Here is a 24142-nt window from a genome sequence, read left to right on the forward strand (position 1 = left end):
CCGACAAAGCATGTGTTATTTAACAAATGTGTATTAAGCCCAGTAGTATCAAAACAATGCAAAGTAATACAGTTACATTTTTTGACTCTCAAAAATAGCCAAAATATAAAAATAACCAAATTCTGGTGATGGTGAATCCTTTTTCTTAGACCAAGAGTATATCTACTTTGTGTGATAAGATTATCATCAGTTCTTTTCTGTTTAAAGAATTTCTTTAAAAGAAAGCATTGGGTAAATGATATGCCTTAGAGATAAGTTGGATATTAGAAAATTGTTCTTTATTACTTAGGTTTTATATATTTCTTTAATCATTTTTGTATATTTCATGCAAACTAATTGAGTCGTTTTTCATGTGTATGTTTACATTGAGTTCCTCGAGCTTAGAATCTTGTTTCACTTTTCTTAATTTTTCCCTTGGATCCCAGAACCGTCTTGTTCCAGTTGATGTATAGAGTAGATATTCTCCTTTTGTTCCCAAGCTCCACATCTGTTACTTTCCAGCCAAAATGGCTGTTTTTAAAAGGAGATTCCTCAGGTGGTTTAGCTTCCTCTAGTAGGTTTAGAAGTGAATCATCCTTGCCTTTTTCATTGAGTCCACTTGTAATTCTTAAAATTCCTGACCTTGACAGGTCTGGATATTGTAAGAAAAAGAAAGTGTAAGTTACATTCATCTTATTTTTTTGTATATAAATCTTTATATTTTTTAGATATATCCTTCGGAGTTTGGAAAGGAGAGGATGAAGGAAGAGCAAGTTCAAGGACCAGTAGAGTTATTAAGTATTCCTGAGGATGCCCCTGAAAAGGACTGGTATTAAGTCACTATAGAAAATAAAACTAAACCTCATATGTTCATGTCACTAATTCAGAATTCTGGTTACTTTAATAGTTAGGACTGAAGTTTACTGTGTGCCATTTATGGTTAAAACAGGTTGAAAAGCAGATTAAAGTCTGTCAGAAGTGGCACACTATTCCAACAACATTTTGTGTGTATATTTCTATATACATAAAAATAATTATTGCAGTTTTGAAAAGCATTTCATGGTTAAACTGATTTAGACGTCTCAGCTTTGTTGCTCTGAATTAGTAAGTTTCCCTTTTTTCTGAGATGTTGCTTTACATATAAGTGGCATTGAAACTCTATTTGCCTTCAAATTATATAATTTTTCTTATTTGAGGATTAAATAGAAAAATGAAAGAATGATGGAAAGTTCTTTATCATCGTAATGTAGTATAGGAAGAAAAATTAAGGTGGTTTTTAAGCCACTAGGTGGGGCTATATGTGCACTTAAAAATGATGGTTAAATAGATTGGTGGCAGAAGACAGCTGATGAAGACTCTCAAAGAATGTAATGTGTTTAAGTGAAATTAAACTTAGAACCATTTAAACTTGACAACACATGAATTTAGAGTAAACGTTTTACAAAATAAGGAATTTCTTTGTAATTAGAGCTAATGCTTTCCTAGCGTATTTCATAATATAGTGATCGTGTCCAGCAGTTTTACTTGAGAAGGCTGTATATGATAGCAAAACAAATGAAAAATTCTGAGAATTAATATAGGTAAGCACATGTAATTCTTAGACTCTCCTTTTCTAGATAGCAAATTCCAATCAAAATACCTAGTCTGTACCTTTCAAAATAATAAATTGAGCTTAAGTATTTAATGTTCATAAAGGCAAAGTCATGAAGGAAGGATGGTTTAGAATGAAGGCCAGGTTGTTTTTTAAAGGGAGATAGGTATTTCTGTCCCCATATAAGTAGGCTTAATGGTTTTTTCCCCTTTTAGGACCTCTAGAGAAAAATTGAGAGATTATCAATTCAAACGACTGAAGTATTATTATGCAGTAGTGGACTGTGATTCTCTTGAAACAGCCAGTAAAATTTATGAGGATTGTGATGGCCTGGAATTTGAAAGTAGTTGTTCGTTCATAGATTTAAGGTAAGCCAGTGTGTGTTTGACCAATTTAATCTTGTAGCACAGCGTGGTTATAAGAAGTGAAATATTTGAACTGGTAGTGCTCTCTGTTGTTTCATATTTTAAAAGAAGATTTTTTGCTTTTGGGTGAACTTTGTCCTGTGGAGTATCACTCTTAAAAAAGAAAACTGGACTAAGAAAATGCTAAAGTATTATGTGTGAATCACCCACATTTATGTCTCTTCAAGTATATTGACTATGTTTTTAGGATGATGGGTTATATGTAATGATATTTCTTTGCAGCTCTTTTAGAACTAGGAACCAGGTGAAGTAACTTTAAAAAAAGCATTGAGATGGTGGCAAAGGAATTTGCTAATAAACTGGTACCTCTAGATCTGTGCTGTCCAGTATAGTAGCCATTAGTCACATCTGGCTATTTAAATTCATTCAATTAAAAATTTTAAAAATTTAAAATTCATTTGCTTAGTCAAATTAGACACGTTTTAGGTACTTGTTGGACAGAGTAGATACAGAACATTGCCATCATCATAGAAAGTTCTATGGGACAGCTGCTCTCAATGCTCCTCAGTGAATGGATGATGTTGCTTGCATTGTCGTCAGACTTGGGCATTATTTTCTCCGAGTGCTCAGGCTTCACTGACCCAGAGCTGAAAAACCTTAGATGGTTGTGAATGTCCACTCTAAAGAAATGGAAAGCTGAACTACTATAGCATTTTGTCGTTAGCCTGGTCCTTTTGAACCCAGTAAACCATTCTACTGTGACACTTTCAATAGATATCACTTCTTTGTATCCAGGTTTGCTAGAGGCTTTGTTCTCAAAATGAAATATTTCAGAAAAAAAAAATTCATCATTTCATGCTAACTATGGCTTTGATACTTCAAAGGCATTCTGACTGGTAGAAAAATAAAAATAAAAATTTCAAATTAATAATTTAGGGTAAGATTTTAGCATGCTTAAGTATATAGCAAGAAGGGCATATCTCATCAGACAAGTTATTTCCTTTTCTGTTAACAACTTCGATAGGAGGTGCTTCTTTTGAATGTCTAAATAGTAGTTACCAAACATTTGTTAGAATGTCTAACTCTTTGGGTACATGAATTCATGTTAACATGTTGTTTTCAGGATCCTTTTGTTCTTTCTGTTTCCTTTTGGGGAACATTTCCATGTGGTGTTAGAATAAGCTCTGGTGGTGCCTAAAAAAATAACATCAATGACCATGGAAAAAATTTACATTCCTTGTTTTATTTTGTCATACACAACATCAGAAAAGAAAATTGTTTTCTGCTGCCACCCAGTTATCTAGGGAAAATTTTTTTCATCTGCCCCAAGATATAAAAGCATACATATTAATAACATTTAAAGATATTGATCTCAGATATTTATTTTTCTTATACTAAGTCTGTGCAAAAGTGTAGCTGGAGGAGGAGATTATGTAGACTTAATGAACTTAATTATCCATTCCTCCCCCGCCAAAAGTCAGTTTTGATAGAATATGTATATGCTTTTTTTGTGTGTGGAAATAAAATCTTTTATATAAATTACAAACCTGAACATAATAATCATGGATTATTTAACACTTCACCTCCCTCCCCCATTCCTTAGCCTGATGCCTAAGAATTGTCAAACAATTTCAGTGCCTTATTTACAATTAACAGCTATTTATTTGTGAAAAAAATTGTAAGATAGTATTAAGATTTTTTTGGTCTTGAAGAATCAACCTTAAGCTTTTCTTTATTTTCATTGACACTTTGTGTATGATACTTTATATTCAGAACACTTACCCATTAATAATTCTGTTTGATCTTCAGAATATCATGTAGCAAGCCAGTGACTATGCTGTCAAGAGTCTAGGTCTTTTTGAAACATGAGGGACCCATGTGTGTTTGCACCTGACTCGTATTAACTGACTCCTAATGCAGGATTTCTACCTACACGTAGTTCACTCAGAGTTAGTGGAATTACAGATTTATAGCTTAAGAATTTTGGAAATTTTGTTCCAAGGTTATTTCTAACATTGTTTACTTCATCTACATGTGTGTTCTGCAGAAACTTTTATATGTTATGTATGTATAAACTACAACTAATTAGAAGAGAATCTAAGCTCTGGTTGTTTATCACTGTGGCATATGTTTAAATAGATTTGTTTTTTCTTTGTTTCCTAGGTTTATACCAGATGATATTACTTTTGATGATGAGCCCAAGGACATAGCCTCAGAAGTGGATTTAACAGCATATAAACCAAAATATTTCACATCTGCTGCAATGGGAACATCAACGGTATTTCTTAACTTTTAAAAATGTGTGGCTGGACTCTGTTGCTTTAAGAAAAGCCTTTGTGTATTATTTACTTATAGCATCTTTAGAAATGGAAAGTATTCAAAATTTTAATGCACAGGTACAAATAGAAATGAGACACAAGTGTATTTGCATTTTATCTGCCACATCCGTTTGAACCTATTTTCAGATTTTTGTTATGCCTTTAAATCTGAGTCTGTGACCTGCAAATGTTTCTTTTTTCTCTTCTTTTTCATACATTCTTATTCGAGTAGATTCTTTAATAAGTAATATGTCAGTTATTAATATCCTAGGGAGTAGGGAGAAGGAGGTAACATTACCTCAGATCACAGTTAAAACAAAACTAGTGGAAATTTAAAATAGGAACACATTTTTTCTGCAGATATAATCCAAAATTGTAAAAACAGTTGAAGTAGAATAATTCAGAACTACTAGATGTCGCATTAATGCTTAATAACAAACAGCCAAAAGATTTCTATTGAATTAGTTTGTTACTTAACTGCCTACCTTTTCTCTTCTCTTCCCTCCCATAAACCTTCTCCCCACAGCTGGATTCTGCAGCAGCCATTCAGGCTTCCCCCTGCCTTTCTTGTGACAAACCACTGTGCTATTCTAAGGATGGACTGGTGGCAGAGAGAGCTGCTGTATCTGTCAGCTACATGCTGTGGTGGGCACTGTGTGGCCTTGATTAGTTACTGAGTATAGTAAAACCCCACCATTATGCAATAAGTGAAATCTAAAAGATATAATCAGATAAAATGTAGTAAAGTAGGGTCATGTTATTTTCAAGACTAAAAATGGCCAGGGCAAGCCTGTCCAGCCAGCCAGTCAGAAGTTCCTAGGATCTGACTGTATCATCTGCATCTGCCCCAGTTCCAGCAGTGGTTTTGTGATCATCAGCTCAGGCTTAATTATCAGAATAGGGATAGTGCTGAATCCTGTGACTGGCTGGAACTTTTAAGACAGTGACAGCTGCTTTAAGGGTCTGTTGTTAATTGGTGCCCAGTTTGTTGTCCTGATATGGGGAGATTAGCCTGAGGAAAAAAATACGGATGTGAGACCCACCCTGTGATGAAGATAAAACCTTTAACAGGACCCTTTCTGAGAATGGGGGCTTCCTGGAGGACAGGAGACAATCACCACACTGATCATGTTATAGATGAATTCTTGTATCATGGGGGTTTACTGTTCTTCCAACCAATAGATTCCTTTCTCATCAGTGGCTCTTAATCTTTTTTGGAAAATAGACCCCACTGAGATTATGTTGAAAGCTTTATCAAGAGATTTCACGTACTTTGTAGACTTCTTGAAATAACTGGAACTCAAGGTGAAAAACATGTTTTCATTGATTCATAATAATGTTAGCTTTTTCACTACTGCATTTTCTTTATTTCTTTTCACCACAATTAATTCACACATTGATGAATTTTTCCTCCCAATAATGGAATATGTTGCATATAGCAGAGAGTTAGGAGGAGGAAAGTACAGGTTAATAGAAATGGTTCCCTTTCCTCAATTAGAATACTTTTTATTAAGTATGTCATTTATTATTTGTTTTAGCATGTCTCAACGTTTTTTAGCTTGCTGTTAAATGTCCAAGTTAACAATAAATATTCTTTAACAAGTTTGAGTCGCTGACATTTCCGTTTTTGTTTTTTTCCTGTTCGTTGGTGAAAGGTGGAGATCACTTGGGATGAGACTGATCATGAAAGAATTACAACACTCAATAGGAAGTTTAAAAAGGAAGAGCTTTTGGACATGGATTTTCAAGCCTACTTAGCTTCCTCTAGTGAAGATGAAGAGGAGATAGAAGAGGAGCAAAAAGGTACTGTTAATCTTTGGTGTTCTACGTTTGTAAGCATTCAGATACCTAAATAGACTTGTTATTGGAAATATGTCTTTGGCAGTAGCTTAAAAGGAAATATCAAACTAATTTGTAAACTGTCTGCAAGGCAGACTCACAGGTACGGTATTATATACACCTGTAGATAGTAATTGAAATTTTTTTAGTTAAAACTATTTTCTTAGCCTGAATTTCTTTAACTGTAAACATTTTCTTTAAAACCCTGCCCTACCAATAAAAGCCTGGCCTTTTAGACTTGTCATAATTCGTGTAGTTATGCAGTCTCTTAGTAAACTACTAAAATGCTTTATTGCACCCCTTTTTTAAACTAAGAGCTTCTTTTGGATTGACTGAATATTTCTTACAGTCTGTTTTTGTTCTTGACTAGTTTAGGAAGTAGACTCTGTTTCTGTTCATTTAATGATTATCTTAGAAATTATGACTTGCATCCTTAACTTATTAAAATCTAATGATAATTAACATTTTACCCTCATAGACAATACAACGAATCTTAAAACAACTTTCATGCTATCCTGTGTATTGTAATTCTTTTTTTTTTAAGTCCCACAGGATGTTAATATAACTGTTCTATACTGCTTTTGTTTAAATTTACCCACATTTTCCCCAATTCTTTTGCTCCTTATTCTTTTGTAAATCTCATGCTGCTGTCTGGGATCATTTTCCTTCTACCTTAAGTATATCATTGAAAATTTCCAATATCTACTGGTGCCAAATTCTCTTGAGTTTTAGTTTAGTCTAAAAATGTCCTTATTTTGCCTTCATTTGTGAACATATTTTCACTGGTAAAAGATTCTAGGTGGACAGTCCTCCCCACTCCCACATTGATTATAGTATTTTGCTGACTTCTAGCTTCGTTGTTTTTGAGATGTCAGCTGTTCACTCTAACTTTTTCCAGTCTTTTGAAGGTTGTCTGGATTCTTTTGATGCTTTTAAAGTTTTCTCCTTTTTCTCTTTCTGCAGTTTTACTGTGAGCTAAGAGTAGATGTCTCTTTATTTATTGTGTTTGGAGTTTGTTGGGTTTCTTGAATTTGTGCCATGGTTCTTTCATCAGTTTTGGAATGTTCCCATCCAGTCTCTGTTCAGATATTTCTTCTCCCCTCTCCTTCTGGGACTCCAATTAAATATATGTTAGATTTTTTTACTCTAACTTTCATGTTACTATTTGGCATTTTTAACCTATTGTCTCTGTGCTGCATTCTGGATATTTTTTTTTGTGACCTATCTTTCAATTCATTAATTTTCTTTGAAGTGTTGAATCTACTGATAGATGTATCCACTGAGTTTTTATTTTGGTTACTGTATTTTTTACTTCTAAAAGTCCTTTTTGGCTATTTTTCAAATCAGCAATATCACATTTTATAGTTTTCTACTCCTTGCAGCTATTTTGAGTGCTTGCTTTTGTTTCTACAGAATAAACATGTTTTTGTAGTCTATGTCTGATAATTTCAGTATTTCAGGTTGTTCTGGGTTGATTTCTATTACTTTACAAGATATTTCTCTTTTGTTTATTTGTGTGCCTGGTTAAGTTTGTGTGCTAGTTTGATATTTGAGGTGAGAGTATCTTACCAAAGGAGAACTTTTGTTTACTGTGGTCATTCTGGGACCACATTACTTTAAGTTTTAAGGCTTGAGGTTCCCTGTACTTTGTGGCTGATACAAGTCTGTGTGAGGGTTATTTTACTTCTGGTTGACCCTTGCCCTAAGAGTATATCCCTCTGGGTCCCTGCTTAATATAGGGGTACTAGTTGAAATCCCCTCTATGGTTCTTTAACTTTTGTTCTCTTGGCCCTGCCAGGCTGCCAAAACTGTAGTTTAGTCTCACAACTATTTCATTTGTGGATCAATAAATGCTCTCAAGGCAAAATAGGTTGTGAATGCTAGAGTCATCTCTTTGGTGCTTCCTTCTCCTTGATTTTGAGTTGGTAATTCTTCACTAATTTGTCAGTTCTTTGAACTTTTCTTTTTTCTTTTTAAAACTCCTTTGAAGCTTTTTGAAAGATTTTTAAAATATTTCATCCAACTTGATGTCCAGTGAAAGGGTTGGTGAAGTACCTGGCTTGCCATTTAATGGAAGCGAGAAGTTCCTAGACTATCTTTAATTTTAAAAAAATTGTTTTTGATGATTTTAGTGATCAGTGGTATATTTTAAAATCATTTATGCTGTTTGCTTAAAATAACTCATTTTTTAAAAAGAGAGCCAAAACATCTTTTTTCCCCTATACTGTATCTGGCTGTATTTGGAAATTTGGTTACTTGATTATAATTGTATGTTCAGTTGATACTGTCTCCCTGATATCTTCACATCTAATAGAAGAATTCCCAGTTACGTGAAATTCTGAGTAAGAGGTTTAGTGCTGACAGCAAATGAAGAACCATAAATGTGAAACATAGATATAAGCATTTTAATTTAAGAGCAATGGATAGTCTGACTTTTACTTGTAGCTTAACATTTTTTATAGCTATCCTTTTGGTTTTCCTTTTGCATATGTATTGTTTTTATAAACTGAATGTCAAATTAAATAAGTCCTTAAGTGCTTCTTCAGTATTATCAAAGACCATTAAGTCTTAACTCTTATAGATCCTGTGGTTGGTCTATCACCATTTCTTTTAGACTACTGAAGACACTGCTTCGTTTTTCTGAGTTTTTCATGAAGTACTACTCTTGAACTGTGGAATGGAAAATCATGTTTAATCATTCTAGTTTCTTTGTTCAGACATCTAATAGTAATAAAACCACATAATTTCTTAGATATTTAATAGTCTGAAAAAGTGTATGATCTGCAATGGTAGTTATGTTGGGCACAAAAGCCTTCACATTTTTTTAAGGCCTCACTGGGCTGTTGCTTGTTAACTTTTTTGGCATTCCAAACAATTGAGTGACTACTTTATTTCTAGTGTACACAGAACAGTCAAGTCCTTTTTCAAATAACCTTTATGTCTTTTCCCCCATAGATATACTATCTTATCTACCTTTTCCTTTTGTTCATATGCCTTTATGGTCATTTAGCACTTTTCTGAAAATTCTAGGTACTTTTTCTTCACTAACAGCTCTAAGATAAAGGAAAAAAGAACATTCAATGTATACTTGTGAAGATTGGGTACACATTTTTCAAATAAGTTTCTTTCATTGGTTTGGGAGAACTAAACTGGATTTTAAAATGACATTATTGACATTTGGGCAGCTAATATTATGAAAAAATAAGTATTAATTTATCAATATATTCTTGTTAAGATCTTGGGGTCTCCTACTTTCAAATCCTGATGTCACCTCCTAGTGAAGTTACATAGGTTAAGTTTCCTTAGCCCCCATGCCCTTCTTTCCATAGCTATAAAATGAGGCTCATAATAGGACCTGGCTCACGGTTGGAAAGATTGAGATAATTTCATAAAGTGCTTGGCAAACTACCTGATATTATATATTTTTATTTCTAAGACTTTAAGAATTAGTGACTTTTGTTTGAAATATACTACTGTTAAGTTTTTAAAAGCATGCATTTTTCTTCAATATTTTAATTGACTGCAAGCTTACCTTAATGTGTAATTTAGTACCTCTGATAGATACATTAGTATATTTGAATGCCTTAGAGTTACTAGATGTTCCTGGTGTCATTTATAAAAGATCATAGCAGGGCTTCTTACTGTTATAATTTTTTTTTCAATCCTTATATAGTGCCAAAGCTTTCACAAACTCTTGTCCTTGAATTGTGAAAAAACAGACCTACATGAGTTATCCCACATTTCAGAGCTTCACAAAGTAAAATTTTAGTACTGGAAAAAATCAATTTAAAGTAGGCCATCAGAGACTTACCACTAAAATTTCAACCTGGAAGGAGCTTGCTTCTAATTATGTTTTCAGAAGTAAGCTTTTAATAGAAAGAAATACGTTGCCATTTTGTTAATGTGTTCCTGATGTTTTATCCATTGAATTACGGGATACATGACAGAATTCCATCCAACATTATTATTGTGGCACAAAGCACAAACAGGAAAAAAATGAAATTCAGCTGTTTGAATGAAAATGTAAAAGTGTGATAGGATGGAAAGAATGTCCTGGACTATTGTTCATTCATTTAGGAAAAAAACTATAAAAACATTTACTTAACCATTTTTTTCTGTATCACCTTTTTTGAGATGTAAGGACAATCTGTTAACATTGATGTTTCACAGCTAAATGCTTAATAATGTTAGACATTTTTAGTGACCAGTTAGCCATAGCTCATGAAAGAGAAGGTCTTCATTATGCTGCTTCTAAATTTCCCTTTACTGGGGACATTTAGTCAGTTCAGTAAGTCTGTGTGGTTTGCATTAAAACTCGCGTTCTTAATTTATGTTTTTGACTTGGAGAATTATAGTGGAAGTATAAAGCAAACAAACTTCTCACATATTAGTTTTCTTTGGTGTTTGTTGCCCATGAATTTTATTCTGTTCATTTATACTTTAATTATTTTTATAAAATTAGGAAATGGAAATATGAATATTTTTCCACATGGGGAAATTAATTGAATTAACTTCTGCTTTATTCATTTTTATTCTTAATATATTAATGAGATCCTGAGAATAAGCATGTGTGCCCACCATCAAATGAAAAAGATTCATTATTCCTTGTTACAAATTACAAGTAACTTCCTTTATCTGTTTCTTCAGCATAAACAGCTAAGTCCATGTACCAAATACATCCCAATAATATTCAGCTTCCTTTTATGAACCATAAATTTTAAATCCACTGTGCTGAATGGTAGAAGACATAAAGAGGAGTAAAATGCCATCCCTGCTGTCTTGCTTATAAGGAAGAGAAATCAAGGATGTTATATGACTACCGAATTATTTTGAAATGTAAATTTTAATGAAAAGAGAAATTAAGAAGTTTAAGTCTGAGTTTGATATTCTATTGTTGCATTATGTCTGACAGCAGCTTTTGGAAGGGTGCTGTGTAGTGACTGTGAGATTTAAATACTAGAGTTACAAGTGAATTATTTCTGTGTATTAAGTGAAATTGATTTTTTGGTCAGACAATGTTGGAGTCAATGTAGAAGAAGATGGGAAAACAAAGAAAAGTCAGAAGGATGATGAAGAACAAATTGCTAAATATAGGCAGCTCTTGCAAGTTATTCAAGAAAAGGAGAAGAAAGGCAAAGAAAATGATATGGAAATGGAAATTAAGTGGGTTCCAGGTAAGAATTAGAAACTAACTAAATGTTTGTTTGTTTTTCTTCATTTCAGGGTGTTGAGTGTGTTTTAGATGTGAAGGAAAAGAAGATTAATTCTTGTTTGGAAAAATAAACAAAAAATCTTGGGGACGGCCCCAGTGGTGTAATGGTTAAGTTTGCACACTCCACTTGGGTGGCCCAGGGTTCGTGGGTTCAGATTGCAGGCGTGGAGCTACGCACTGCTCATCAAGCCATGCTGTGGCAGGGTCCCACATACAAAGTAGAGAAAGATTGGCACAGATGGTAGCTCAGGAAGAATCTTCCTCAAGCAAAAAGGAAGACTGGCAACAGATCTTAGCTCAGGGCCAATCTTCCTCACCAAAAAAAAAACTTATTTTCCAGGAATGTTTTGGTGAGGAAGTTAACATGGTATTTGCACACATCATTTAATTCACTTAGGGACTAGTGGGTTAGACTCTTGCCAGCTTATTCTTAATAGATTTCTTTGATTTATTAACTGCAAATTATTCCTGTTCATTTATGAAAGTAGGCCTTTCCTAGGTTCGATTCCAGTATTCTCAGGATATTAGAAACTTGAATCCAGGCACCATGTGTTCTAAAATCATTAAACTTTTCAAGATATGTAATTCATAAGTAGACTTTTCTCACATAACTCCTACTAGACTTTAATTAGTGAGGTTTTACTAACTCAAAATATGTAACATAGTTTTCCATCTCAATTTTGCTGTGAATAGTCAAAGAAGTAGTAGACTAGTAAGTGATTTTTATAACTGAAGGGTTCAGCAATTTTTTTAGAGTGGTACAATACTAATTAAAACTGTATCAAAGCTAGATGGATAAAAGCTAGGATAAATGAGGATTGTTTTCTAGCATGTGCAGTTTTCCAACAATCCTGGGCAAATCAGCATGTACGTTTTCAACCAATACTGTATTTGCAGATCGCTGCTGTTTACATACATATATATCTTTTAAAGCTAGGCATAATTTTTGACAAGGATTCAGTTCTTTAGCCTCAATTAGTCTCTAGATGAAAGAGTACTAACAACTTGTAGGAATACTATTGCCTTAAAAAGTAAGTGTTCTGTATTCAGTTATTTCTGTTTCTTACAACTAGTATGTTTTTGCACTGGGAATAAAACGTTTGTTTGCATAGGTAGTTTTTTGGGGGAAAGAAAACTGGCATATTTTGGTATTGGAGAATTGATTGACTACTTTAGTAAATTTACTAGAATGGACACATCTCTTGCTTATTCCTACAGGAATGTGGTGGTGTTATAACCCATTTGTTTTAAATGTTTGGCTTTTGCAGGAAGTGGTGGTAAGAAAAAATGAAGTTTTGTAGCATTATCATATGAGCAGTGGTTGGGAGAACTCAGTTAATTTAACCTGGAGAGGAAAAGTCTAAAAAGTGACTTAACAGTTATTTTCTAGTACTTGCAGGATGGGGCCAGCCCTGGTGGTCTAGTGGTTAAGTTTAGCATGCTCAGCTTCTGCAGCCCAGGTTTGGTTCCTGGGCACAGACCTACACCACTCCTGTCAGTGTCCATGCAATGGTGGCAGCTCACATACAAAATGAGAAAGATTGGCAACAGATGTTAGCTCAGGGCAAATCATCCTTAGCCAAAAAAAAAAAAAAGCAAGTACTTGCAGGATGAATACATAAATGAAGACTGAATTGCTTTTATTACCTCAGCAGTCAGTGCTTTTGCCAGTGGATAGAAGTTGAAGGAAAGTAGATTTCAACATAATATAAAGAAAAATTCTCTATATTGTTAGAATTATTCAGCAAAAGAGCACAAAGGCGACTTTAAGTTGAGCCTCTTTATCAGTACATTTCACAATAAGACGATATAACCATACCACTTGGGGATGTTTGTGAAGGAATTTTTTGCTTAAGGTCCTTGGCTTTATGATTCCAAGGAATGTTGAATTCTATCTTTTAAGTCAAATATGTTATAATTGTAGCTTAATTCTAATCTTAGAGTGAGCTTGAGTGAAGATATTTTAAATAAATGTATTTCAAATTGAGGTATTCAGTTAACTGAGAAAGCAGCTTTAAAATAAACTTGATTGAGAAGTTTTATAGCAAATATTTCGGAGTTAAATTGAGTGGACCAGATCTAAGCTTTGTCTTTATTAATACAGCTATGTAGAGCAAATACCAAAAAGTGGTATTTATACTTCTGTCTATAACTGGAAGCAATACAGTTTTCCTGGAATAAACCTCACTTGGTCATGGTGTATTATCCTTTTTATATATTCCTAGACTCAATTTAGTATTGTTTTTTAAAGATTTTTGCACCTGTATTAGTGAGGAATATTTGTCTATAGTTTTTGTTTCTTGCGGTATCTTTGGTTTTTGTTATCAGGGTAATGCTAACCTCATGAAGTGAATTGGGAACTATTCCCTCTTCTATTTAGCAGTAGATTTTTATCTTGACTTTGTAATTTTTTGATGCAATATTAATGTAACATAAAATATTTTAGAAATGTAAGATGAAAAATTATCATCTGTAATTCCACTACCCCAGTTCAGCCACTGAGCGATTAGGTAGATAATGGTTTAACTTATTGTTTCTCTATTGTTGAATATTTAATCATATTTCTAGTCTTTGACCACAGTAGACCTGTGGCGTTGGAAAGAAATGTGACCTAAGGCCATTACTGATCCCAAACCCACGAATATCAGTATTTTTTTGGATCTCTTCACTTTCATCACCAGGCAAGTAATTGGCTTGCTATTTTAGCACCTTTTACTTTTAAAAACAATTTTTCACAAAGATGTCCCCCTCCTCCCTATTTTAGCAATATTTCTATACATGTTAGAACTAGTAGAGAGCAGTCAGACCACAAAGAGAAGCTTATACTGGCAGTCAGGCTCAGTCACTAGTCAGTTATGTGACTTCCCCATTCACATAGCACTTTACATATGCTGTGGATCAACCTGTGGTTCTCTTACAAGCTGTTAAAACTACCAGTGTCAAAACCTCAAATGTTAAATCTCAGATGCCAAGCATCTAGAATGTTATAAATAATCTATAGCTTTTTCCATATTTTAAATTATTTTTATAGGATAACTTTCCAGAAATGGAATTACTAGGAAAGGGCACGAACCATTTTTGTGTCTTGAGATTATTGCCAAATTGCTTTCCAAACGGTTGTACCAACTTATAATGCCTTCAACAGTGAGTAAAAATGGCAGTTTTATGGAATTATCATCAACATTGGGCTGTATTTTTTACTGTTAATTGAATGGATGAAAATTGGTATTCTGATGTATAATACATTTTTAAAGGTCTTTAACCATAGTATTTTTGAAGGCCTCAGGTGGGGTATTGGTTACTGTGAATCCGTGGTAAGTATATGCGTATGAGTGCACACGGGGGGCTGTGGGTATGTATAAATGTAAAGGAGCTTTTACATGCTAGACATGTTAAATGAAATAAATGAGCTAATCTTTCAGGACCTCAGTTACTCATTTTGAAAGTGGGACTAATACTACCTTTCTTGCTGAATTTGAAATATTTATAAAGGGACCTTATAAGCCAGAGTACTATTCATGCCATATGTGTATTTCAGTGGATTTGTGTCTTAAGAAATGTGTGTTCCCAGTAAAAATTACCCTGAACCTCAGGACTCTTGTGATGTTATACTTCAGTAAACCACAGAGGGTCAGCAGGAGATTATATGATATCATTCATCAGTTTCTCTGTGTCTTGAATTTCCAAATATCAAGCTCTTCAGAAACATAAGTAGTCTTAATCACTAACACTTGTTGGAGTATGGTTTGGTTTGGTTGCCTTTTAAAAGAAATTTTAGTTTAGACTATTTAAACTTCCTGTCATTTTACATTGGATTATACTGTATAGTAACATCAGGAGTTTAATTACTTAAGGGTAAGGTATTAAGGACAGATAACAGGTATATGGGTGTAACAACTAGAATGAACTACTCTTTCTATTGATATTCTAGTTCCTTGTGGAAATGTGATAATACAACCTCATTAATAATAAGTTAAAATGTTAAATTATAAGATTTCTAAAGAAAATTGTAATTCATTATTTTGATGTATGTGGAGTAATATTTCCCATCTCAGTGTGTTGCTAAAAAGATAATCCTGGCTGACTCACTTTGGAGAGTAGATAAGGTGATGCATATAATTAGCATATTGGACTTTCATCAATGAATGTACTTTATTAGGGAATCTTTTAATATATGTATAAATGAGGCATAATCAGTTTTATCTCTTACATATTAAATAACCTCCCCTATATTAATAGTTTAATCTATGTAATAATTTTTTGTTGTAGATAATGCAAGCTGTATATAAATACTATCTTTGAAATTCCATCCAGAATATGAGCAAAAAATGACATTTCCTTGTTCATAGTCTTAAAGAGATTAGATATGATAAAAGTCCTCTTTTTCTTTTATTTATCTATTTATTTTATTTTCTTTCTTCTTTTATCTCTGGTTTAATAGATGCTGGTGAAAAGGATATCTGGTCTTTTTTCTACTCACCATCCTCAGTACTCCAGCTTTCTTTCACATACTTACCGAGAACCAACTATAAGCCAGGAACTATTCTAGACACTATGTGAACAAAACATACATGTCCTTGACCTCATAAATCTTATATTCTGGTGAAGGGGAGACAGCTGAGTCTCTATTAAGAAAAATATTTGAGCAGAGACTAGTAGAGGTCAGGGAGTGAGCCATGCAGATAAGAGTGTGAGAGAAGAGGAAATAGCAAATGAGTGGCCTTGAAACTCTAGGTTATCTGTTGTGTTTGAAGAATAGCAAGGAGAACAGCATGACTGGAGTGAGTGAGTGGAGGAAAAAATAATAGATGAGGTCAGAGAGGTAACATTGGGCCAGATCATGAGGTCTTATAGGCCATCTTAAGGACTTCAACTTCTCTGAGTGAGATGAGAAGCCATTGGAGAGTTTGACCTGAAAAGCAATAAGATCTGACTTATTTTTAACAGGATCACTCTGGCTGCTGTCTTGAGAGTAGATTAAAGTGGGAGGAGGCAAGGATAAAATTGGGGAGATCAGACAAGAGGCAATTGCAGTAATCGTGATATAATGAAGTTTGTGGGTGAAACAGGTTTGCAAGGGAACCTGAAAAATGCTGTTTTGGTCACATAATTTTAAGATGCCTATTAAATATCAAAATAGACAGTTTAGAGTTCAGGGAAGAGATCAGGTCTGGAGAGAGAAATTTGGGCATCTTCTTTGCATAGATCTCTGAAAATGAAGAACACCAAGGGAGCGAGTATAGGTAGAGAAGAAAAGAGGTTCAAAAACTGATGCCTGGGGGCTAGCCTCGTGGCTGAGTGGTTAAGTTCGCGCGCTCTGCTGCAGGCGGCCCAGTGTTTCGTTGGTTCGAATCCTGGGCGCAGACATGGCACTGCTCATCAAACCACGCTGAGGCAGCATCCCACATGCCACAACTAGAAGGACCCACAACAAAGAATATACAACTATGTACCGGGGGGCTTTGGGGAGAAAAAGGGAAAAAATAAAATCTTTAAAAATAAAAAAAATAAAAATAAACTGATGCCTGGAGCACTCCAGCATTTAGAGGTTGAGGTGGTGAGTAGGGACCATCCAAAGGCAGCTGGGCAAAAAAGTCCGGACAGCCAAGTAAAGAAAGCATTTCAGTGAGAAGATGGGTCAGTAAAATACAAACTAAGAATGACCATTGGATTTAGCAATGTGAAGATCATCAGAGATATTGAACAGTTTTGGTGGAATAGAGAGAATGAAGTCAATGCAGGTTCAAGAGAATGAAGAGTGGAATTGGAGATAGCAAGTACAGACAACTTCTTTTTTAAAATATTTGACTATTATAAAGTTGTAGGCGTCATGACACTTCATCCCTAAAAATACTTCAATATGTAACTTCCAAAAACAAAGACATTCTTCTGCGTATGCACAATGCCATTATCACACTAAGGGAATTTAATATTGATACCATAATAGTCAAATTTTTCACTCGTTCCAATAATAGTCTTTATAATTTTTTCTTGATCCAGGATCAATCAGTTTTAAAGTGTCTACAATAGTTGGCTTTGAGAATACCCACAGTCTGGATTGTCTGATTGTTTCCTCACAATTAATTCAATTAAAAAGTTTTTAGCAAGAATTCTCCATAAAAGATGTTGTATACTTCCCATTGCCTCACATCAGGAGGGACATAATGTCAATTTGTCCCATTATTTATACTGTTAACTTGGATTACTCAGTTTAGGTGGTGTCCAACTGATTTTTCCATTGTAAAGGCACATTTTTTCCTGTGTAGTTGGTAAGAATTTGTGAGGTATGTGAATATCCTATTCCCTAGCATTTTACTTGGTGGTGTTAGCATTCATTGATGATCCTTACTTGAGTCAGTTATTATACTGTTGGTTGCAAAATGCTGATTTTCTGTTTCTATCATTCCTTCTACATTTATTAGTTAGTATTCTAACTAGTGCTAGTAGAGCTCCCTCCCCACCCCTTTTTAAAGTTACTGTGGACTCATGGATTGACAAATCTTGGGGAGTTTTCCTATAATGGGTCACAGAGGAATAAGAAAGAAACTGGAGGGGCAAGTGAGATCAAGAGAGCATTTTTCTTTCGCATGGGGAAAGAGCATGCTATATACTTCTGGGAATGATCCACCAGAGACAAGAAAAAATGATGAAGCAGAGAACGACGTTCTAAAGTAGGCAGAAGGAGTTGGAATATTTTTGCACAAGTGGAGGAACTGGCATTTGGTAGATGTGCATGGACATTTCATCCTTTGTAACAGGAGAGAAGAAGGCAAAGAATATGGTCACAGAGGCTAAAGGGTAGAAATGATGGTAGGAGCCTGTGGTGGTCTTCTATTTGCTTGTATTTTCCTAGTGAAATAGGAAGAAAGGTCATCAGCGGAGAGTAGGGAGAAAGGAGGAGGTAGAAGTTTGAAAAAAGGGAAGATAGAAAATAGTCATCTAAGAGAGTGGGGAAGAGGGAAATTTAAGAGTATTTCTGAGCAACAGTAAGGGTGCAGTTGAAGTTCATGGTTATGTAAAGTGAGATGACTCAATATAATTATGTTTTTCTTTAGCCGCATTTTTTGGTGTGGTGCAAGCATGGAGTAAGGAGACAGCTGGATTAAACCAAACTAGATTTGTCAAACCAAGTATGACAAAGCAAGAGAGGGGCAAGGGGATTGAGGTTATATGCAAGGGAGTGATCGTAATGATGGACCATGGTATCTCTGTTGGATTAGAAGGGAAATGAGAGTATGTTGAGTGTAGGGGATGGGGAAAAGGTGAGAGTATTGATGGATTGTAATGGATTGAGACAGAAGAATTCTTAGCCTTAGGGCACTAGAGAGAATAAAATGGAAAGATTGGAGCTAACGGCTGAAGAGTGGGATACTTGAAATTAAGATTATAGTGGGATTGCAGTTTTTGGTAATGGCATGATCTAGTTATGATCCTGGGAGTGAGGTGGAGTACAGAATGGTTGGAGAAGAGGAGGTCAGTGAATGGTGTGGCCCAGGGTATTGGAAGGGTCATCTGTATGAATGTTGAAATCACCAAGAATAATAACATGGCTAGTATTGGAGTGGATGGCAGTGAGCCAAGAGCTTAGCTGTTCAAGAAATCATGGGAAAGACTACAGTCATTAGATGTCTGCAATAAGGAGGGCTAGTAGGTCTTATAGTCTGATAACATGATATTCAAAGTTGGGGGCTTTTGGGAGGAGGGCCAGCTAGAGAACTGGAGTTAGCAGTGAGTAGCAAGGACAGACTATGGGAGAGAAAAATTTGCCACCTAAAAGGGAGTCAGGGGAAGCAGTGTCCCCAGAGGAGAACCGGGTTTCAGTGAGACTCATATTAGCGGGTGAATGAATAAAGAGGATTTTGTTAACGACTATTAATGACGGACTATTACTGACTAATATCTAGAAGGGCTTCATTGTTGGAAGGATGGGAAATGGGAATGTTTGGTACCTTTCTAGGAAAAGGAAAGATTTGGAAATTGTAGACTTCTTGTGGTGACAGATTTAAATAGGGATAAAGGGCATATTAAGGTTAGTACTGATGAACTTAAAGCTATAACAGTGGTGAAACTGTCGGTGTCTTTGAGGACATCTTGTTAGGAACACCCAGAGATGTAGGATACTTAACTCTTTTGAAGGAGGCATGGAAGCCAGAAGAGAAGAAGCAAGGACTCCTTTTCTTTCTCACCCTGCAAGGAGCCCTTTCTTGACTCCCACTGTCAGGCAGGAGGTGAGGGTGCAGCTCTTCCTTACTCTACGTACTCTTTCCTTTATTCTTCATGGTTGTATTCTATTTTTATTCTGGTATCTGCTCTTTATCTTTTGTCCTTTCTTTTTTCCCACCTTTGTTTGATCTCCATTCCTCTGTTAAGTATCCCATTGGGAAGCTTAAATACAGAGACATCAGTGACATATTTCTGTAGTCATAGTTTTATTCATTTTTTATTCAGAATTAAGTGTTTTTGAATCAGTTGGGCATTCATTTTTCTAGGCAGCCCAGTTTCAAACAATTTAATTTTCAGATATCTCAAAGCCTGTTCACTGTTTACTTTTGGCTATATCTCTTTTTCCATTTTTTGCCAATGTATGTTATTTGAAATATATTCACAAAAATGGTTTTTTGGTCAGAACTTTTAAAATAACCAGATGTTTAAAATTTTGAGTTGAGTGTGGAGGAGAGCGTTAAATGGAAAACCTGAACTTAAAATAAGCTAAAAGAGTTTGCATTTTGCTTCATATTTTGTTGACAGGGAAGAAACCGGTTCACAATGTCCTGTTATAACTTGTACACAGCTAGTAAGTAGCTAAAATTTTAAAACATAGGTTGTGCTTCCTCCTTGAATCACCTAGCTAACAGGTTGACAGCAAGGGCTTTGTAAGAGTAATAAACTGAAACTTTCCTGTGCAAAAAAATATTTGAATCACTTCTGGAATGTGTAATAAAAATTAGAAGCAGCTAGGGTTATCTAAAAATGTTACTAGCACATTTTCTCCATAGAGTTGCCAGTAAATTTCTCAGAATTTCCTGGATTATTTTAAAAATTATTTTCTCTCTTAATAATATTAAGATTTAATTTTAAAAAAGGTTTTTCCAAGAAGCTTTAAAAAAGATCTAAAGCAAAAACAGTAGATTTTTATACTAGCAGTAGTTTCAGAAAGTGTTAAAATTCCATACTTTATGAAGTTTCAGGTTGATTGGTCTGCTGTTTTAGGATCCCAGTTAAATATGGAAATCGATAAGGGCCTCTGGTTCCAAGCATCTAGGATGATTCTGTTAATGTGGTTCTTCTCTCTCTGCACATATATCACGTCAGTGGTACTGTTTGCATCTGTAGCCACTATTTCCAGACAGTAGTACTTTTTTTAACTTTGTCTTAGATTTACAATCTGCCTGAAGTCGATTCAAGAAGAAGAGAGAGTTTGTTTCATGTATTGTTTTCCCATAGCCCACAGCTGTGCTGATTTGTTTGAAGTTGTGAATTCTTTGGTCTTTAAAGCAGAACTTTTGCCATTCTATTTGAGGTTGTCACACGTCATCATTCTACAAACTAACTGTCTGACTAGCAAACGATCATTTTTCTTACATGTGTTCCATGTAATTTTTTGACAGAATTCACTTAGACTACTTACTTTCAACAGTTTCATTATTGCTGTTCTTTTTTTTCTAAAACAGAGAAGTCATATAACCTTAAGATTACTACTTTAATACATTCAATTTTTTTCCTAATTTTTTTGTTGCGATAAAATACACGTAACATAAAATTTACCATCTCGACCATTTTGAAGTGTACAGTTCAGTGCTATTATGTACAGTCATATTGTTGTACAGCCATCACCGCTATGTCTCTACAACTCTTTTCATCTTTGCAAAACCGAATCTCTATATCCATTAAACAGTAACTCTTCATTACCCCTCCCCACTGCGCCTGGCAACCACAATTCTACTTTCTATCTTTATGGTTTTGACTGCTCTCAGTACTTAATTTAAGTGGAATCATACAGTATTTGTCTTTTTGTGACTGGCTTGTTTCAGTTAGTATTATGTCCTCAAGATTCATCTATGTTGTAGCATATGTCAGAATTTCCTTATTTTTAAGGCTGAATATTATTCCATTGTGTGTGTATATACCATATTTATCCACATATCCACTGAGGGACACTTGGTCGCTTCCATGTTTTAGCTATAAAACATTCATTTTTATTCATTATCTTCTACCAGTACACGTAGTTGACTATATTATACCCCCATTTTGCGTTCTTTTTTCCTTCCATTTCTCATACTTGTATGTTTCTGGATAATCTTTATAATCATAATGCCTACATCAGATTCCATTATGTTTCTCATTTTTAAGTTATGAATCACTTCCCTGATGTTATGTTTTAGGCACTTTCTAATATTTTGCTATTATGGATAACTTAATAACCTTATATTGAATTTTCTTAGGGATGAATTCCTAAAAAGTAGAACATCTTCATGTCTCTTGTCGTATATCTTGAAATAGTTCTATTAATTCATGGTGCCAACTGGGGAACTTTTTATTTTTTAATTTATGAAGTTTCCTCAGAAATGCTGGTATAATTATACTTAAAATCGTATCTAGTTTCTACAATAGGTTCAAGTTTTGAAGCCACATAAAGGATGGAGCATAAGTACTTTCTGTAGATCTTTGGTTTGACACAAAACTTATCCCACTGTGGGACTGTATGCCATGTTTCTGTGCTCTGAAAGATTTGCCAGCCTTTCTCAGTGACTTTTGGTTAGACCATTGTAGGCAGTTACTTACTGGCTATAATGCAATGATAATTTTCAGCTTTGAGGTCCAAGGTAAAGCCCTAAAAAATGTCTGTGGCTTGAGTTGGTGGCTAGGCAGGCTGAATCTTCTGGTTTCGTTCATTACACATTAACAATGTTTGCCTGATGTAAACTTCTAGGGGAAGAGAGTGTAAGTGTACTTTCCTTCCTCCTGATAATCTTCACTGAAGGTGGGTAGGATAGCTTTCATCAAGTGAGCTATCAAGAGAGATCCTTAGCTTAATCTACTCATTCAGTGACATGGAAAATTTTTATCTGTAAAATTATTTGACATAAACTTGAAAATCTGATCCTATGTATGCCAAAAGATGAGTGCCAATAATTGGACTCTGGTGAGTTTCCTTTGGTGTTTGGAATAATGTGCCTTAGTGGTAAATTAAAGCATGTACTTTAACAGCATGTGAATTGCTAAGAATTGGCTTGCATAAGTTAGGGAATTCTGTCTGCAATAGGACGTAACCAGCTCTTCCTAAATGTTGTGAGCTTAGGTTGTCATAAAATGCTTCATTTTAGTTTCCCATTGCTCCTTCTTTTTATAGAAACACAGAGAGGTTTTGACATATTTTTGAAAATCATTTATTTGGATGCATAGTTTCAATCTGAAGGAATTATATTTTAAAATATTCTTTAGGGGAAGAAGGGGAAATTTATACTTATTGAATGCCCATGATGCTTCAGGAACTGTGCTAGGTACTTTACAAACACTATTACATTAAATTCTTCCAATGATTCTTTAAGTGGTTGTTACCCCATTTTGCAGAAGAGAAAACTGAGGCACAGACCTGCTCAGGGTGACAAAGCTAGGAAAGAGAAGAATTGTAATTCAAACATTGATCTGTCTGACTTCAAAACCCATTAAAATTTTTGAAGACTATTCCCTGGGTTGCTAAGTAAATCTGGGGCCCAACCTCTTCATTTAGTGCTCGTCTCAATCTGCTTGTGTTTACTATTGTGTGCACAAAGATATCCAAGACCTTAAGTGAATTTTATTTGAGAATTGGAAGTTTTATTTTCAAAAAATAATAATAACTGCTTACCTAGGATTACCCAGTGTGTGCTATCAGACTTGTCAGAGTGCAGGAACATTTTGTTCTGCAGCCGGTCACATGTGACAACATCTGAGAAACCTATCTTCTAGTGAATAAGCTGTTCTGAAGGTTTAAAAAAAGGCAAAGGAAGGCTTTTGAGTATTTGCTGTTGAACATTGCAGGCTTCTAGATGTGGACATTATTAGTTGGTATTCCAAGACTCTGATTATCTTTTTGGACCCAAAGAATGCTTGACCTGTCATAGATTTCCTTAACAGATATTATTTCCAGAGAATCCCTAAAAATAGAAACAGTGCTTGCTTGTGAGACAAGCCATGGAAATACTGAAGTCCTGGATTTTAATGTTACTTTCATTCTTTATTACTCTCATTCTATAATTTTTTTAAATGTTGTAATAGAAGACATTGTCAATGAAATAAACTCTAAGTTAATTGCAAATTCTAGAAAAGTTGAAAGAGTAAACTTTAAATGATGACTCTATTTCATAGATTCCCAACCAGTATACCTCCAGTGGATTACAAATTTGCCAAAGTGTTGAGCCGTTTAGCCCCTAGGCCAACCAGAGCCCCCAGGTTGGTATCCTTCTCTGGTTGCTTCCTCCATTTACTCCAGTGTGCTGTGCATATATTATCATTTTTAATGTCTATCATAATATCAAAAAGGCTAAGAAGACACTGCTTTCCTAATAGTTATTTGGGAAGTCTTTTTAGAAATAGAATTATAGGTTACTTATCTATAAACCCACTCCAGTAAATGGGAAAGAAAATACTTAGATTGCAGCAAACTTAGTTTGAAAAGTTAAGTAATGGAAATGCTAGAGAGTTGAAGTGTTTTTCATTTCCTTTCATTTTTATAAAAGAAAGGTTTTTTTCTTTAATTGACTTAGAAATGCCATTTTGGTGGTACCCCAGCCTCAAAAATATCCTTACATATTAATAGCTTCTGTAGTCAGAAACTCTCCCAGGGAGGAAAACAATT

General features: G+C 34.6%; 1 protein-coding gene across 3 annotated transcripts in view; it reads left to right on the plus strand.

The window, feature by feature from the left end:
* Positions 1–24142, plus strand: part of ESF1 (ESF1 nucleolar pre-rRNA processing protein homolog) — a 58335-nt gene that overhangs the window by 8739 nt on the left and 25454 nt on the right. For all 3 annotated transcript variants that reach the window (XM_046679064.1, XM_046679065.1, XM_046679066.1), the window contains exons 5-9: positions 708–808; positions 1786–1938; positions 4099–4213; positions 5909–6056; positions 11105–11266. In XM_046679064.1, coding sequence (XP_046535020.1) covers positions 708–808; positions 1786–1938; positions 4099–4213; positions 5909–6056; positions 11105–11266 — 679 coding nt within the window. The remainder of the gene's footprint in view (positions 1–707; positions 809–1785; positions 1939–4098; positions 4214–5908; positions 6057–11104; positions 11267–24142) is intronic.

Source organism: Equus quagga, chromosome 12 (genome assembly GCF_021613505.1).
Source record: "Equus quagga isolate Etosha38 chromosome 12, UCLA_HA_Equagga_1.0, whole genome shotgun sequence".
Lineage (NCBI taxonomy): Eukaryota > Metazoa > Chordata > Mammalia > Perissodactyla > Equidae > Equus > Equus quagga.